Source organism: Moschus berezovskii, chromosome 16 (assembly GCF_049115385.1).
Source record: "Moschus berezovskii isolate FMDL1 chromosome 16, NW_MosBer_1.0, whole genome shotgun sequence".
NCBI lineage: Eukaryota > Metazoa > Chordata > Mammalia > Artiodactyla > Moschidae > Moschus > Moschus berezovskii.
The window spans coordinates 75159754-75173882 of record NC_142475.1 but is presented as its reverse complement, the minus strand read 5'-3'; the positions used below and the strand labels follow the sequence as shown (position 1 = coordinate 75173882).

Genomic DNA, 14129 nt, shown 5'->3' with positions numbered 1-14129 from the left:
GCTACAGTTCCACCCTCCTCCCTACATGAGAGGGACGGGGAGCCCACAGAGGCTGGGTATGCAGCGGTGGAAGCTGCAAGAAGACCAGCTAAGGCCCCCAGCCCAGACACCTGGGACCCTGAAGCTATGGCACATACTCAGATATTTTTGCAGAAGTACTGACTAAAGCCACAGCAACGGTGGTGGCTCATGCAGTTTATCACACCACACGGAAGGCCAGCAGTGACATGTACTGTGTCCACTGGCGGGCCCGGTGGGTGTGCTGCACCACCTGGTGGACAGACTCATTATAGCATCACGTAGAAAAGGGCTTCCCTGGGGGATCAGATGGTAAAGGATCTGCCTGCAATGTGGGAGACCTGGGTTCAATCCCTGGGTTGAGAAGATCCCCTGGAGGAGGGCATGGCAACCCACTCCAGTATTCTTGCCTGGAGAATCGCCATGGTGGGCTACAGTCCATGGGGTTGCAAAGAGTCGGACGCCACTGAGCGACTAAACACAGCACAGAAAAGGATATATTTGCGAGCGAGTGAGTGAGGTGTGCTCAGTTGCATCTGACTCTTTGCAACCCCATGGACTGTAGCCCACCAGGCTCCTCTGTCCATGGGAATTCTTCAGGGAAGAATACTGGAGTGGGTTGCCATTTCCTTCTCCAGGGGATCTTCCTGAGACAGGGATGGAACCCATATCTATCGCATCTCCTGCATTAGCAGGTGGATTCTTTACCTCTAGCAACACCAGGGAAGCAGATGCAATGACTGACCAACTAGAAGAACTTCTTCCATGGCAGAAAACATTCCTGTTCTTAAAGCGGCTGGCCAAAAGGACCAACGCACGAGCAGAATATTGGGATTTCTGCTCTTTCAATGAACCGCTCTGAGAAGGGGCCAGATCTAGATAAAGCCTCTAATCTTAACAAGTCTTAGTGTAGAAATCTGAGTCTCTACTGTCTGGCCAAGTGAGTTATCCAAGGCATCGTGGAAGAGAAGCCTGCTTCCAGCATCACCCCAGCAACTGCCCAGTGACAGCATCTCAACATGCACCTCTGCGCCGGGCTGGAGAGGACCACTTTCTACCACTTCTCTGGACAAGACTCAGACCTACCGATTGTGTTTATAATTAAGGAATAACGAGAAATAAACTCAGGTGTACAGATAAGCAGGTACACAGGAAACATCCATTTTCCTTAACCTTAGTAGATTTCACTGCTCGCTTGCAGAAGTGCTTCCAGGTAGAAAGGTATAAATCTTTAAGGACCCTTTACTAAAATTGGGAGGGGCGGGGTTTCTTCTCACATCGCTGAGAGCAAGTGACCCTGAAGTCACAGAAAACAAGTTGCTGCTGCTGCTGCTAAGTCACTTCAGTCGTGTCCGACTCTGTGTGACCCCATAGACGGAAGCCCACCAGGCTCCCCCGTCCCTGGGATTCTCCAGGCAAGAACACTGGAGTGGGCTGCCATTTCCTTCTCCAATGTGTGAAAGTGAAAAGTGAAAGTGAAGTCGCTCAGTCGTATCCGACCCTTAGCGACCCCACAGACTGCAGCCTACCAGGCTCCTCCATCCATGGGATTTTCTAGGCAAGAGTACTGGAGTGGCTTGCCATTGCCTTCTCCGAGAAAACAAGTTAGGGGAGCTCAAATGTCAAGGTCACACAGGGAGCCTGTTAAATACCAGATGCTGGATGAGGAGGGGGCGGTCATTCTGACTCTCACCAAAACGTGAGCACACAGTAAGGTCAAGTCCAGGGAATGAGAAGTTCACTGAAGACGAAAACTGCAATGCAAAGCAGCTCTCCCCCTCCCGCAGTCCACTTACCGGGTACCCGTTGAGAGGCTGGAAATACAGGGTGGTGTCAGTGACGCAGGCGTGGCCAGGGTTCGTCACCAGAGGTGTCACCATTTCTGCTTTGCATTCCATGTGCAGCTTTTCAGAAACACTTTGGAATCTGAAAATACGTTTTTCAGCAAAAGCAAGAAAAATCAGAAATCAATCTACTTTCTGGGCTTAACTTTATCTGAGGGAGCTCCAGGGTGACTCTGCAGAACAGGTATCTAAACACAACGCTTAATATAGGAAAAGCAGTGACCTAAATACAACTGCCTTTCTTCTAATGGGTACAATGAGTACTTGATTTTGAAAAAGCAGATGAGGTTATGTATCACAGAAGAAAAGACAGACAAGTAAAAAACTTGTCAAACAGGCACAAGAAGAAACAGACACCCTAAGCAGTCTTACGTTGAGTGAATAAATTGAATAAGAACACTTCAGGCCTGTATAGCTTTACCAATAAGTTCTATTAAAAATTTAAGGAAGATATACAATCCTGCACACATTCTTTTGGCAAACAGAGACTACAGGGGCATTTCTAAACTCATGTTATATGGCGAGCATAACCCTGATAGCAAAACCTCACATATACACTAAGATTTATAGAGCAATATCCATGAGCAGAGATATAAAATCCTTTACAGCCACAACTACTGAGCCCATGTGCCACAACTGCTGAAGCTCATGTACGCTACTAGAGCCAGCCCGAGCTTCACAACAAGGGAAGCCACCGTGGCGAGAAGCCGTGCACCGAGATGAAGAGTAGACTCCGCTCGCCACAGCCAGAGAAAGCCTGCGTGCAGCAACAAAGACCCAGCACAGCCAAAAATAAAAACTAATTTTATAAAGTCCTTTATGAAATACTAGCAAAGAAAATCCAGTGATAGGCAAAGAAAAAAAGCAATACATCATAAGCAAGTTGGATTTACCCCACGAATACAAGGTTGTTTTAACAATGAACCAATCAACATAATTCATACTATCAACAGAATGAAAGAAAAAAGATGATCTCAGAAAACGCACAAGAAGCACTTCACAAAATTCTACCTTCATTTTTGAAAATACTCTCAGCAAATCACGAATAAGAAGAAACTTCCTCATCCCGATTAAAGCGCATCTATGAAAAACCTACAGCTGGCATGCTGGCATCATTCTTTCATGGGAAACATCAAACCCCTTTCCTGAAATACCAAGAAGGCAGCAAGAATGTCTGCTCTCACCGCATCTATTAATCAAACTGTGCAATGAAGCAAGAAGTAGAAATAAAAGCCTTAAGAATTTCTGTGAAACTGTCCTTATTCACAGATTAAGTAATAATGGACAGATGAAACACTATAGAATCTACACACACAAAAAAATCCAAAAACAGATAAAGGTCATTGTTTAAAAAAAAAAATGAAAGAAAAAAAAAAACCTATTTTCTTTATACTGTAAGAAATAATTGGAAAATAAAATTTTGATAGCATAAAAAAAAATCTAGGATTATGCTCAAAAGACAGCAGCATCCACACACTATAATATAAACATATTATATATATTATAAAAACATATAACACATGTATATATATATATATAAAAAACATGTTCTATATAAACATATAACAGTGTGGGAACTGGATGAGGAGAAAGAACTCTTTGTACCATCTTTACATCTTTCAATCTAAAATTAATCCAAAGTATTTTAAAGAGGACACTTTGGGGTATACATGGGGAAGCCTGTGTATGGAGCTATAAACTACCTGGCATACAGACTGTTGCTACATGAGCATCAGAACAGTATGGAAGGACGGCAGAGATCTTCCTGTAACAGAGAAATGTTGAAGTAGTTACGGGTGAAGTGTGAGGAAGTCTTGCAGTGTCATTTCAAATTGCTCAGGAAAAAGTTATACTCATATTCTAAATATATCCTACAAACATACATATGCACACCAGCTATACATGCATGCCTCTTTATATAACAGACAGACATACATGTGTTACTTATGTACACACACAGCCAGCAAGAACATGAGCGTGCAAGGATCAACACAGATTAAGCAAAATGTTGACAAACTAATACCTCGTGACTCACGGGGAATCTGTGTTCACTATTACCTTTTCAACTTGTGAGGCTTTGAAATTTTTCAGAATGAACAGTAGGGAAAAAATATATACTTCAATAAAAAAAGTATTTTCTTGGAAATATGATGAAAACTTATTCAGCAAAAGTTTATTTTCTTTCTTTTAGAGGAATTATATAATCCTGCAATATTTTACTTTATGTTGTAAACATTTCTCCCCCAAATTCTTCAGCCTAACACTCTGGAGACTGGATAAAAGTTAAAACTTTTATGGTGAACCATTTTTAAAATGAATGTCATGCTGAAGCCCAGGATTAAAGTCTAAATTGCTACTTAGAAAAATTATCCATTCTAAGTAGGTCAAAAGAAGCTAATTCTTCTTATATAATTCTTATTCTTTTCCTTCCTAAAATGAATGCTATACTTGCCCCTCTGCACCACATTTAACTGGTACATCCTACAAATACAAAAATGAAAAGTAATGCTATGTGAAACAAGTGAAAGAACAAACATAACCACAGAAAAGACATTCTTGGCAAGATGACTTTACCAGCAAACTCTCTAACATTTTTAAACACAGTGTAAGGCTCACAAATCTCATAAAGGTAGCACTGAAATAGAATATTACAAACTAATCTCATTTATACTCATAAGCTTTCAGACAAAGCCAACACGCGATAATCTATTCAACCAATATGTTCTACTTTGTCCTAAGCTGCAAGGATAGAGCAAAACACAAAAATCTAAAGTAAAAATGACATCTCATGACTAGAGACTGCAGTAATCCATACCTAAGATTTTACACACATTAGACAATCTACACATATATATTAAGTAAATGGAATTGAACAAAGTTTAGCAGGGTTGCTAAAAACAAAATGAATACACAAAAATATACTCCATTCTACTTGTCAACAATAAAGAGAAAATGACATATTTTAGGATACCATTTAAAACACCACTAAAATATGAAGCACTTGGAATAAATCTAGCACAAGAGAAGAAAGACCTTTACAAAGAAAATTGTAAAAAAGACACTAAGGAAGACTTAACCAGAGTTTCACTGCAATCGGAGTCAAAATCCCAGTAGGCTTTTCTTCTATAGAACTTGACAAGCTGATTCTAACTTTACACAGAATGTGTAAGACCAAAACACTGAAGACATAAATTAGAAAGGAAATGCTGTGCCAGATACTAAGACACAGTGATTAACACAGTGGTACTGCAGATGGAGACACAGAAAAAAAGCTCAAATCTACTTAACAGAAGGAAATCTACTTAAAATATGAGAAGAAACAAATCATAGAACAGGTTAATATGAAAATATAGTTACTTGCAGAAAATATATTGGACACCTAGAAAAGTGAATACTTTACCCTCTGCAGGAGTTTCAAACAGACAAGTGATATAAACAAGTAAGTTCTTTAGAAAGAAAGCATTTGAAAAGCGCATTCAGAAGAGTAGAGAAAAGGGGACTGCAGAAGGAAAGACTCGAGAGTGTAGGGGTGACGAGCTAAATGCCGTCACAGAAACCTGAGCAGTGGGGGCTGGTGGCCTGAACGGAAGCAGTACATGTGAAAGGACAGAAGCTCACAGACTGGGAGGTTCTGGGGGGAGCCATTCCCCAGGCCTTCAAGAGGCCAGGAGCCCCCGGACGTTGCGCTGGCATTGAGGCCGGGGCCATTGTCCCAGGTCAGCAGCTTTGGGGCGAGGCAGACGCCAGCACCCATCATCAATGGCAGACACACTGGATGAGGCCTGAGACGACAATGCCGCTGCTTTCACCACAGGAATCAAAATCATGGAAAACTTACCTGTTTTTGTCAAATGATGTCCTAGCCAAACGGGACTGCAAGATAGCTGTTATCTGTTAAGACAGAAGCATTTAAAAAATATGGCTGTAAGTATCTGTAAGTGACACATCAAGGCAGGTTCATTAACAATAAAGACACAGGTCTTTAGAAACTCACCATGGCAGTTTGGTCCCCCAGTTTGTCCAGACAGGATGCTCTATGAAGCTATGAGTACAGAAATATACATGGATTTATTTCTCTCTCTGATGATAAGCAGACAGTTCCTTAGAAGCAATGAAACACAACCACCATTCTGTTACGCAGTAACAGCTAAGAGCCATTCTAAAACATCTATGATTTCTTCCTAATGTAGAGTTTTCAAGTTCAACACATTCAAGTAAATCTCATTCAGATTTATAGAAGAGGTTATGGTTTTGGTGAGATGTATGAATATGAAATTATTTTTTAAAAAGTTTGCCAGTGAATATCTGAGAAGAGTGCTGACTTACCTGAAGCAGTGTCTCCACAACATCTTCCACTTTCCCTGAAACATCCAGCTCGAAGACATACTCCATCGTACCCTGAAAAAGAGGAAGATGAACTGAATCAGAGGAGAACACGCACATCAGGACCTATCATTTTAAGAACATTTGCAACCCCTGCTGACGGGTGCAGGGAGCTCCCTTAGCCCACCTGGGAGATTTACTTCTGAACTTACTATTTCCTTCCTTCCATTGACTTTGGGCTTAGTTTGCTCTTCTTTTTCTAGTTCCTTGAGGTATCTAATTAGGTCTTTTAATTTGAGATCTTTCTCTTTTCTTAAGGTAAGCGTTTAACACTCTAAACTTCCTTCTGAGGATTGCTTTAGCGGCAACCTAGGAGTTTAGATTTGAAATAGCTCAACTGGAATTCCATCACCTCCACTAGCTTTGTTCGTAGTGATGCTTTGTAAGGCCCACGTGACTTCACATTCCAAGATGTCTGGTTCTACGTGAGTGATCACGCCATCATGATTATCTTGGTCGTGAAGATCTTTTTTGTACAGTTTTCTGTGTATTCTTGCCATCTCTTCTTAATATATTCTGCTTCTGTTAGGTCCATACCATTTCTGTCCTTTATCGAGCCCATCTTTGATGAAATGTTCCCTTGGTATCTCTAATTTTCTTGAAGAGATCTCTAGTCTTTCCTATTCTGTTGCTTTCCTCTATTTCTTTGCATTGATCGCTGAGGAAGGCTTTCTTATCTCTCCTTGCTATTCTTTGGAACTCTGCATTCAGATGCTTATATCTTTCCTTTTCTCCTTTGCTTTTCACTTCTCTTCTTTTCACAGCTGAAAGATGATGCTATGAAAGTGCTGCACTCAATATGCCAGCAAATTTGGAAAACTCAGCAGTGGCCACAGGACTGGAAAAGGTCAGTCTTCATTCCAATCCCAAAGAAAGGAATGCCAAAGAGTGCTCAAACTACCGCACAATTGCACTCATCTCACACGCTAGTAAAGTCATGCTCAAAATTCTCCAAGCCAGGCTTCAGCAGTATGTGAACCATGAAATTCCAGATGTTCAAGCAGGTTTTAGAAAAGGCAGAGGCACCAGAGATCAAATTGCCAACATCTGTTGGATCATGGAGAAAGCAAGAGAGTTCCAGAAAAACATCTCTTTCTGCTTCATTGACTATGCCAAAGCCTTTGATTGTGTGGATCACAATAAACTATGGAAAATTCTGAAAGAGATGGGAATACCAGATCACCTGACCTGCCTCTTGAGAAACCTGTATGCAGGTCAGGAAGCAACAGTTAGAACTGGACATGGAACAACAGACTGGTTCCAAATAGGAAAAGGAGTATGTCAAGGCTGCATATTGTCACCCTGCTTATTTAATTTATATGCAGAGTACATCATGAGGAACGCTAGGCTGGAAAAGCACAAGCTGGAATCAAGACTGCCGGGAGAAATATCAGTAACCTCAGATATGCAGATGACACCACCCTTATGGTAGAAAGTGAGGAGGAACTAAAAAGCCTCTTGATGAAAGTGAAAGAGGAGAGTGAAAAGGTTGGCTTGAAGCTCAACATTCAGAAAACAAAGATCATGGCATCTGGTCCCATCACTTCATGGGAAATAGATGTGGAAACAGTGTCAGACTTTATTTTGGGGGGCTCCAAAATCACTGTGGATGCTGATTGCAGCCATGAAATTAAAAGACGCTTACTCCTTGGAAGGAAAGTTATGACCAACCTAGATAGCATATTAAAAAGCAGAGACATTACTTTGCCAGCCAAGGTCCGTCTAGTCAAGGCTATGGTTTTTCCCGTGGTCATGTATGGATGTGAGAGTTGGACTGTGAAGAAAGTTGATCACCGAAGAATTGATGCTTTTGAACTGTGGTGTTGGAGGAGACTCTTGAGAGTCCCTTGGACTGCAAGGAGATCCAACCAGTCCATTCTAAAGGAGATCAGTCCTGGATGTTCAGTGCAAGGACGGATGCTAAAGCTGAAACTCTAATACTTTGGCCACCTCATGCGAAGAGTTGACTCACTGGAAAAAGACTCTGATGCTGGGAGGGATTGGGGGCAGGAGGAGAAGGGGATGACAGAGAATGAGATGGCTGGATGGCATCACTGACTCAATGGACATGAGTTTGAGTGAACTCTGGGAGTTGGTGGTGGACAGGGAGGCCTGGTGTGCTGTGATTCATGGGGTCGCAGAGAGTCGGATACGACTGAGCGACTGAACTGAACTGAGGAGTTTAGATATGTTTTCGTTTTGATCATCTTGAAGTATTTTTAAATTTCCCTTTTTATTTCTTCTTGACCCGCTGTTTGCACAAGAAGGTTGTTTAATTTCCACATACGTATGAATCTTCCTGCTGCTATGGATTTCTGGTTTCACCTCATGGTGGTTGTTAAAGAGACTTGGAATGACATCAGTCTTATTAGATTTATTCACTTGTTTTGTGACCAGATGTGTGATCTACCCTGGAGAATGTCCGCTGCTCACGTGAGAAGAGCGTGTCCTACTGTCATTGGCAGGATGTTCTGCACGTGTCTGTGAAGTCCATCTGGCCAGAGTTCTGGTCGGGTCCTGTTCCCCGATGGCCTTCTGCCTGGATGACCTGCCTGTTATGAAGGGGGGGCATGGCAGTCTCCTCCGTTTGGTGCGGCTGTCAGTCTCTCCCTTCAGTCCTGCCAGTGCCGGCTTCACACACTCAGGTGCTCTGAGGCTGGGTGCACGTGTGTTGTGACGGTTACTTTTTATGGGTCACAAACCATGCTCTTCTCTTCCCCACGAGGATGAGTACGCTGGGCTGCATGTGCCTGTGTCTCTGGCTCAGAGTCCCCTGGAGCAGCTGCACAAGCCCAGCTCTTTCCTGATTTGGGAGGAGGGTCCCCAGACATCTAGAGCATTATGGGTCCTGTCAGAGGTCCAGGACAGCTGAGCAGATGGGAACTGGGCATTCCCTCCAATCACGTGCACTGTGCCAGGGGAGGGGCTATGGTGAGACGATGCTCCAGTGTTCCCACACCTTCAGGGTGGCTCGCTTCACACAGGGCACTCTGAACTGGTTTCTGGATTTCTCACAAAGGGAATTCATCCACGTACTGTTTCTGAACCAGTCTCCCCATCAGAGGAATAAGGGTCTTCCCAGTCTATCATCTCTCATCACCTCATCAATGTCATCATTCCCCCCCTTAAACCTGAGAATCCTCTGGTGTCCTAATTCACACTGGAACAAAAGAGCTTTTCTTTGCTTCAGACAACCTGACCCACTTCCTTTGACGTAACTTTTCAGCAGATTTGTACCTTGAGTAGGCATCAGGAGAAGCTCTGCAGCGAGGGTGCAATGACCAGTGGTTCTCAGCTTGGAGGGGAGATGGTCCTGCCACCCCTGCAGGGCATCTGTCAACGTGAGCAGGTGCCACACTACAACAGGGGACAGTGCGGGGGGTGGGGTAGCACTCAGTGGGTGGAGCAGCCGGTAACATAAGGGACAGCCCCTCACAGTGAAGAACCCTGATGCCAACAGCGCTGCCTGTGAGTAACAAGAGCTCAAGACTCACTGCTCCTGACTGACCAGCGTGCACAGATATTTCCTGTACATAAAACCTGGAGGTGGCTACTGGTGGCCAGTTGTCCCAGCTGCTGCCGAGGACTCGCATGCCAGGCCGGCCTGTGACCAGGACCACCATCCAGCCTGCAGCAGTGTGCTCAGAGGTGGGGCTTTTCCTTTTTCAGAGGAGTCGTGACAGGAGCACTAGGCCCATCGCTAGTCCTGTAAGGTCTCCTCTGCTAGGAGTTATCCCTTTACTACATGCTAACGGCAGCATGGGTCTGTGCTCAGGCTCCTCTGTCCATGGGATTCTCCAGTCAAAAATACTGGAGTGGGTTGCCATTTCCTCCTTCAGGGGATCTTCCTTGCCCAGGGGTCAAACCCACATCTCCTGCCTTGGCAGGCGGGTTCTTTACCACTGAGTCACTTGGGAAGTCACAACATTAAGTAAAGCACAGAGTGGTTGGATGTGATGCCTAGTTACCAGTCCTATGTTCATGGTCCTTCAGAGCTTCTACCCTATCAGGAGAACTTATACACTTGTTACTGAGCTCTTAAATAAGGGTATTTTATAACCTATAAATATTTCTGTAACATTTAAAAGAATTCCTCAGTGATATCCAGTAAATATGATGCATCTTTTGATTTCAACTTTTAACCTAATAATTTAAGCCTTTTCCCCCATTAATAGACCCACTTATTTTTAAGCTAAAAAGTTAATTGAAATCTTTTGAACTTAAGTCTGTGGCTCCCATGGATAATTTTGTTATAACTGCTAAGTAACAAGCCTTTAAATACCTGTTATCATTATACTGCATCAAAGAAGTTAACACAGACACATAACCTTATTGCTCAAAATCACTATGGAAATTGTTGGGGATGAAGGAAAAACCTTACTTACCCTTTCTATTTTATATGGTGCAACAATGTTGTGTTCTTTAATGAAATATACCTGAAAAAGACAAATCAATACTTGTAAAATAACTAAATGCTGTCAGTGATGATGGATGTTATGAATCAAATTTAAATCATTGTTATTTAATCTCTATTTCCAAAAGCACTTGCATTAATATTAGTATGGCTTTAAAATTCTGATGTTATAACAACAAACATTAAATTAAAAAGAGATTCATCAAGGAAGCAAGGTAGCAACCACTGCAGGATCCGTACAATGTCTAAGATGGCTTGTCAATGTCATCACTTGAGCCCAGTAACCAGACAGGTGAAGGATGCTAACCTAAGTGCTCATTGTCTAAGAAATGATTAAGACAGTCACTGAGGTATGAAATCCATTCATCAACATAGAGAAACCTCTCTTTTCTAGAGGTGCAGTTTTCACACGCACCAGGCCACTTGTCCTCACATGGGACACTAGCAACCACATATCTCTAACACACACACACATGAGTAACCACACATCACAGATACACACCACCCCCCCAGAGCATCAGCCTCCTCGAGTGCGCGCCCTAATCCCGCCCTCCCTCCAGTTAGGACAGAAAGTCTGCCTCCCCCACATCTGTCAGCTGTTCAAAAACGTAGCTCCTACAGGCACACGATGCACTTTCTCCCATTTAAAACAAACTACAGATTAAAAAACGCTCCTTTGGTCTCACATCCTTTAACCCCTTTTCTGTTCCTTTTAGTGGTAAAACTCGTTGCCAGAGCTGATGTACTTCCCAGGGCCCAAATCAGGTTTTCCTCCGATCCATGTTACTGCAGCCATTCCTGACGAGGTCAGCGAGGACACACAAGGTCGGAGAGGATGCACAAGGTCACTGTTCTCAGGACTTGGATCCTGTTTCTCAGATGCGACATAGTCGGGGGCTCTTCCTGGAGCAGGTTTCGAACCGGCTGCCCAGCGCCTGCTCCAGGTTCTCCCGACCTCACCAGCTGCTTCCTTCACCTTCCCAGGGCCCCTGCTTTCCCCTCCCAACCTCCTGAGAACGCACCCAGCCCCGGGGCCTAATAAGTGTCTGCAAACGGTGGCTCCTCAGTCTGTCATTCCAGGCCCAGCCTCCTCCCGAAGCCCAGACAGAGGCCTCCAGACGTTGGCGGCTCCTCCTCCGGGTCACAATCTACAAAGCCTGCTCCCACATGGAACCTCACCACTACCCCAGCAGCACCTCCGTCAGGTTTTCTTCAGAGCACACCCAGACACCGACCCCTCTCACCCTCCGGCCGCCACCAGCCTGGGCCACACGCCGGAGTCAACACCCCCAGATGCTCGCCTGGCGTCCACTGCTACCCCAGGCACTGGAGAGACCCACAGAGGCTAATCAGACCGGGGCCTTCTCACGTTCTGGCCTCTGTCCTGGTTCACCCTCCTCTGCCTGATGTCAGAGAAGACATCTGCTCACTGTCTGCGGCCCCACCAAGAGGTAAAGTTCCTGGAGAGAGGGGCTTCAGATAGTTTGTTCTTCCCTCTTTCTCCTTCCTCTCTCTTGGGCTTCCCTGGTGGCTCAGAGGGTAAAGCATCTGCCTGCAATGCGGGAGAACTGGGTTCAATCCCTGGGTTGGGAAGATCCCCTGGAGAAGGAAATGGCAACCCACTCCAATACTCTTGCCTGGAAAATTCCAAGGACAGAGGAGCCTGGAAGGCTGAAGTCCATGGGATCGCACATAGTCACACATGACTGAGCAACTTCACTTCTATCTCTAAAGCCTTGACTGTGATACTTAGAGCATGCACGAAGAAAGTGAAAAGTGTTAGTCGCTCAGTCCTGTCTGACTCTCTATGACCCCATGGACTGTAACCTTCCAGGTTCCTGTGTCCATGGAATTCTCCAGGCAAGAATACTGGAGTGGGTTGGGTGCCCTTCTCTAGGGGATCTTCCCAACCCTGGGACTGAACCCAGGTCTTCTGCATTGCAGGCAGATTCTTTACCGTCTGAGTCACTGGGGAAGCCCAGTATGCATGAGTACTATTGTTGACACACACACACCTTCCTCTTTATTTTACCAGCAAAAGAGTATATAGAAGCAAAGCTCTCTAAAGCTCAAAGAACCATATTTCTAAAGCACTGTGACCTAGTAAGTAATCAAAAAAAACAACAACATACACACATACATTTTGTTTTCTTGGTTGTGCAGTTAACCCAGGAAACTTAATACTTGAAACAGTAGCTTATGTCTAGTTGCCCCTTGATATAATATAGCTGATTTTGAGCTTGATATGAGACATCTTATATAAACTATTGAAAGGCAATAGAAAGATTTTACTTCTAGGTTTATTAAAATTATATTAAAATTGATACTTTTATAACAGAAACCACACTTCCATTTAAAACCTACCTACTCCTTTCAAGATACGGACTTTCCAGAATAAAGCCACAGTGTAGAATGACACTCTAGTAATAATGAGAATACAGCTGTGGGCCAGAATTATCAATAATGGTGTTCCTTCCCCAAAGTAGGAGATGGCGGTAACTGCTTTCATGTATGCCCGTCAAAACTAACAAACATTCTAAAATTAATAGAGCCATGGAAGGCAGACCTAGAATATCACGTACCCTGCTATCTCCCAGCTTTCATAAAATAATTTTCAATACACATTAAAAAGGGCCATGAACTAGAGGGCTGCGTGATCTGAAAACCACCGGGAGGCTCTCTGTTCCAGACTATTCACCCCGTGAGACCCTCAAGGCTTTGAGTCAAGTCCTGAAGTAAAGAAACCTCTGTATCTGTTTCCCATGGCTTTTCCTACATTTCACAGAAAGATACTTTTCTTTGAACACTTTAAGGATCTGGGGCTCTGCAGAGGGGAGGCAACCCTGATCTCCTCTCTCCCTTTCATTTTCAAGGTGAAGAAGGTTAAGATTCACAGCAAAAAGACAGGGCTAATGGGCTTCCCAGATGGCTCAGTGGTAAAGAATCCACCTGACAATGCAGAGGATCCCTGGGTTGGGAAGATCCTCAGAGAAGGAAATGGCAACCCACCCCAGTATTCTTGCCAAGAGAATCCCACGGGCAGAGGAGCTTGGCAGCCTACCACCTATGGGGTTGCAAAGAGTCGGACACGACTTAGCGACTAAACAAAAAAATAAGCTCTGTTCTTAAAATTTTTGAAAAATCTACAGGTGAATTGAGTACAGCTGAGCCCTGAACAACATGGGCATGAACCATGTGGGCCCTCTTACTTGTGGACTGTTTTCAATAAATACATGGGAAAATTTTGTGGAGATTTTGGACAACTGGAAAGAAGATGAACTGCATAGCCCAGAAATATCAGAAAAATTAAGACATAAAGTATGTCATGAGTACATAAAATGTATGTAGATACTAGTCCATCACATCATTTACAACCATAAAACATACATGAATCTATTATAAAAAGTTAAATTTTTTTATCACAACTTAATGCGCAAACTTCCGGACCAGAAGTGGCACCAAAAGAAGTG

The 14129-nt window shown here is 43.7% G+C and overlaps 1 protein-coding gene across 3 annotated transcripts in view; it reads right to left on the bottom strand.

Annotated features, from left to right (window-relative positions):
* The window catches only part of NSMAF (neutral sphingomyelinase activation associated factor), a 63775-nt gene that overhangs the window by 23802 nt on the left and 25844 nt on the right, over window positions 1-14129 (bottom strand). For all 3 annotated transcript variants that reach the window (XM_055432731.2, XM_088844459.1, XM_088844460.1), the window contains exons 6-10: window positions 10631-10681; window positions 6189-6260; window positions 5857-5904; window positions 5701-5753; window positions 1815-1944 (exon numbers count right to left, since the gene is read on the bottom strand). In XM_055432731.2, the coding sequence (XP_055288706.2) occupies window positions 1815-1944; window positions 5701-5753; window positions 5857-5904; window positions 6189-6260; window positions 10631-10681 (354 nt within the window). The remainder of the gene's footprint in view (window positions 1-1814; window positions 1945-5700; window positions 5754-5856; window positions 5905-6188; window positions 6261-10630; window positions 10682-14129) is intronic.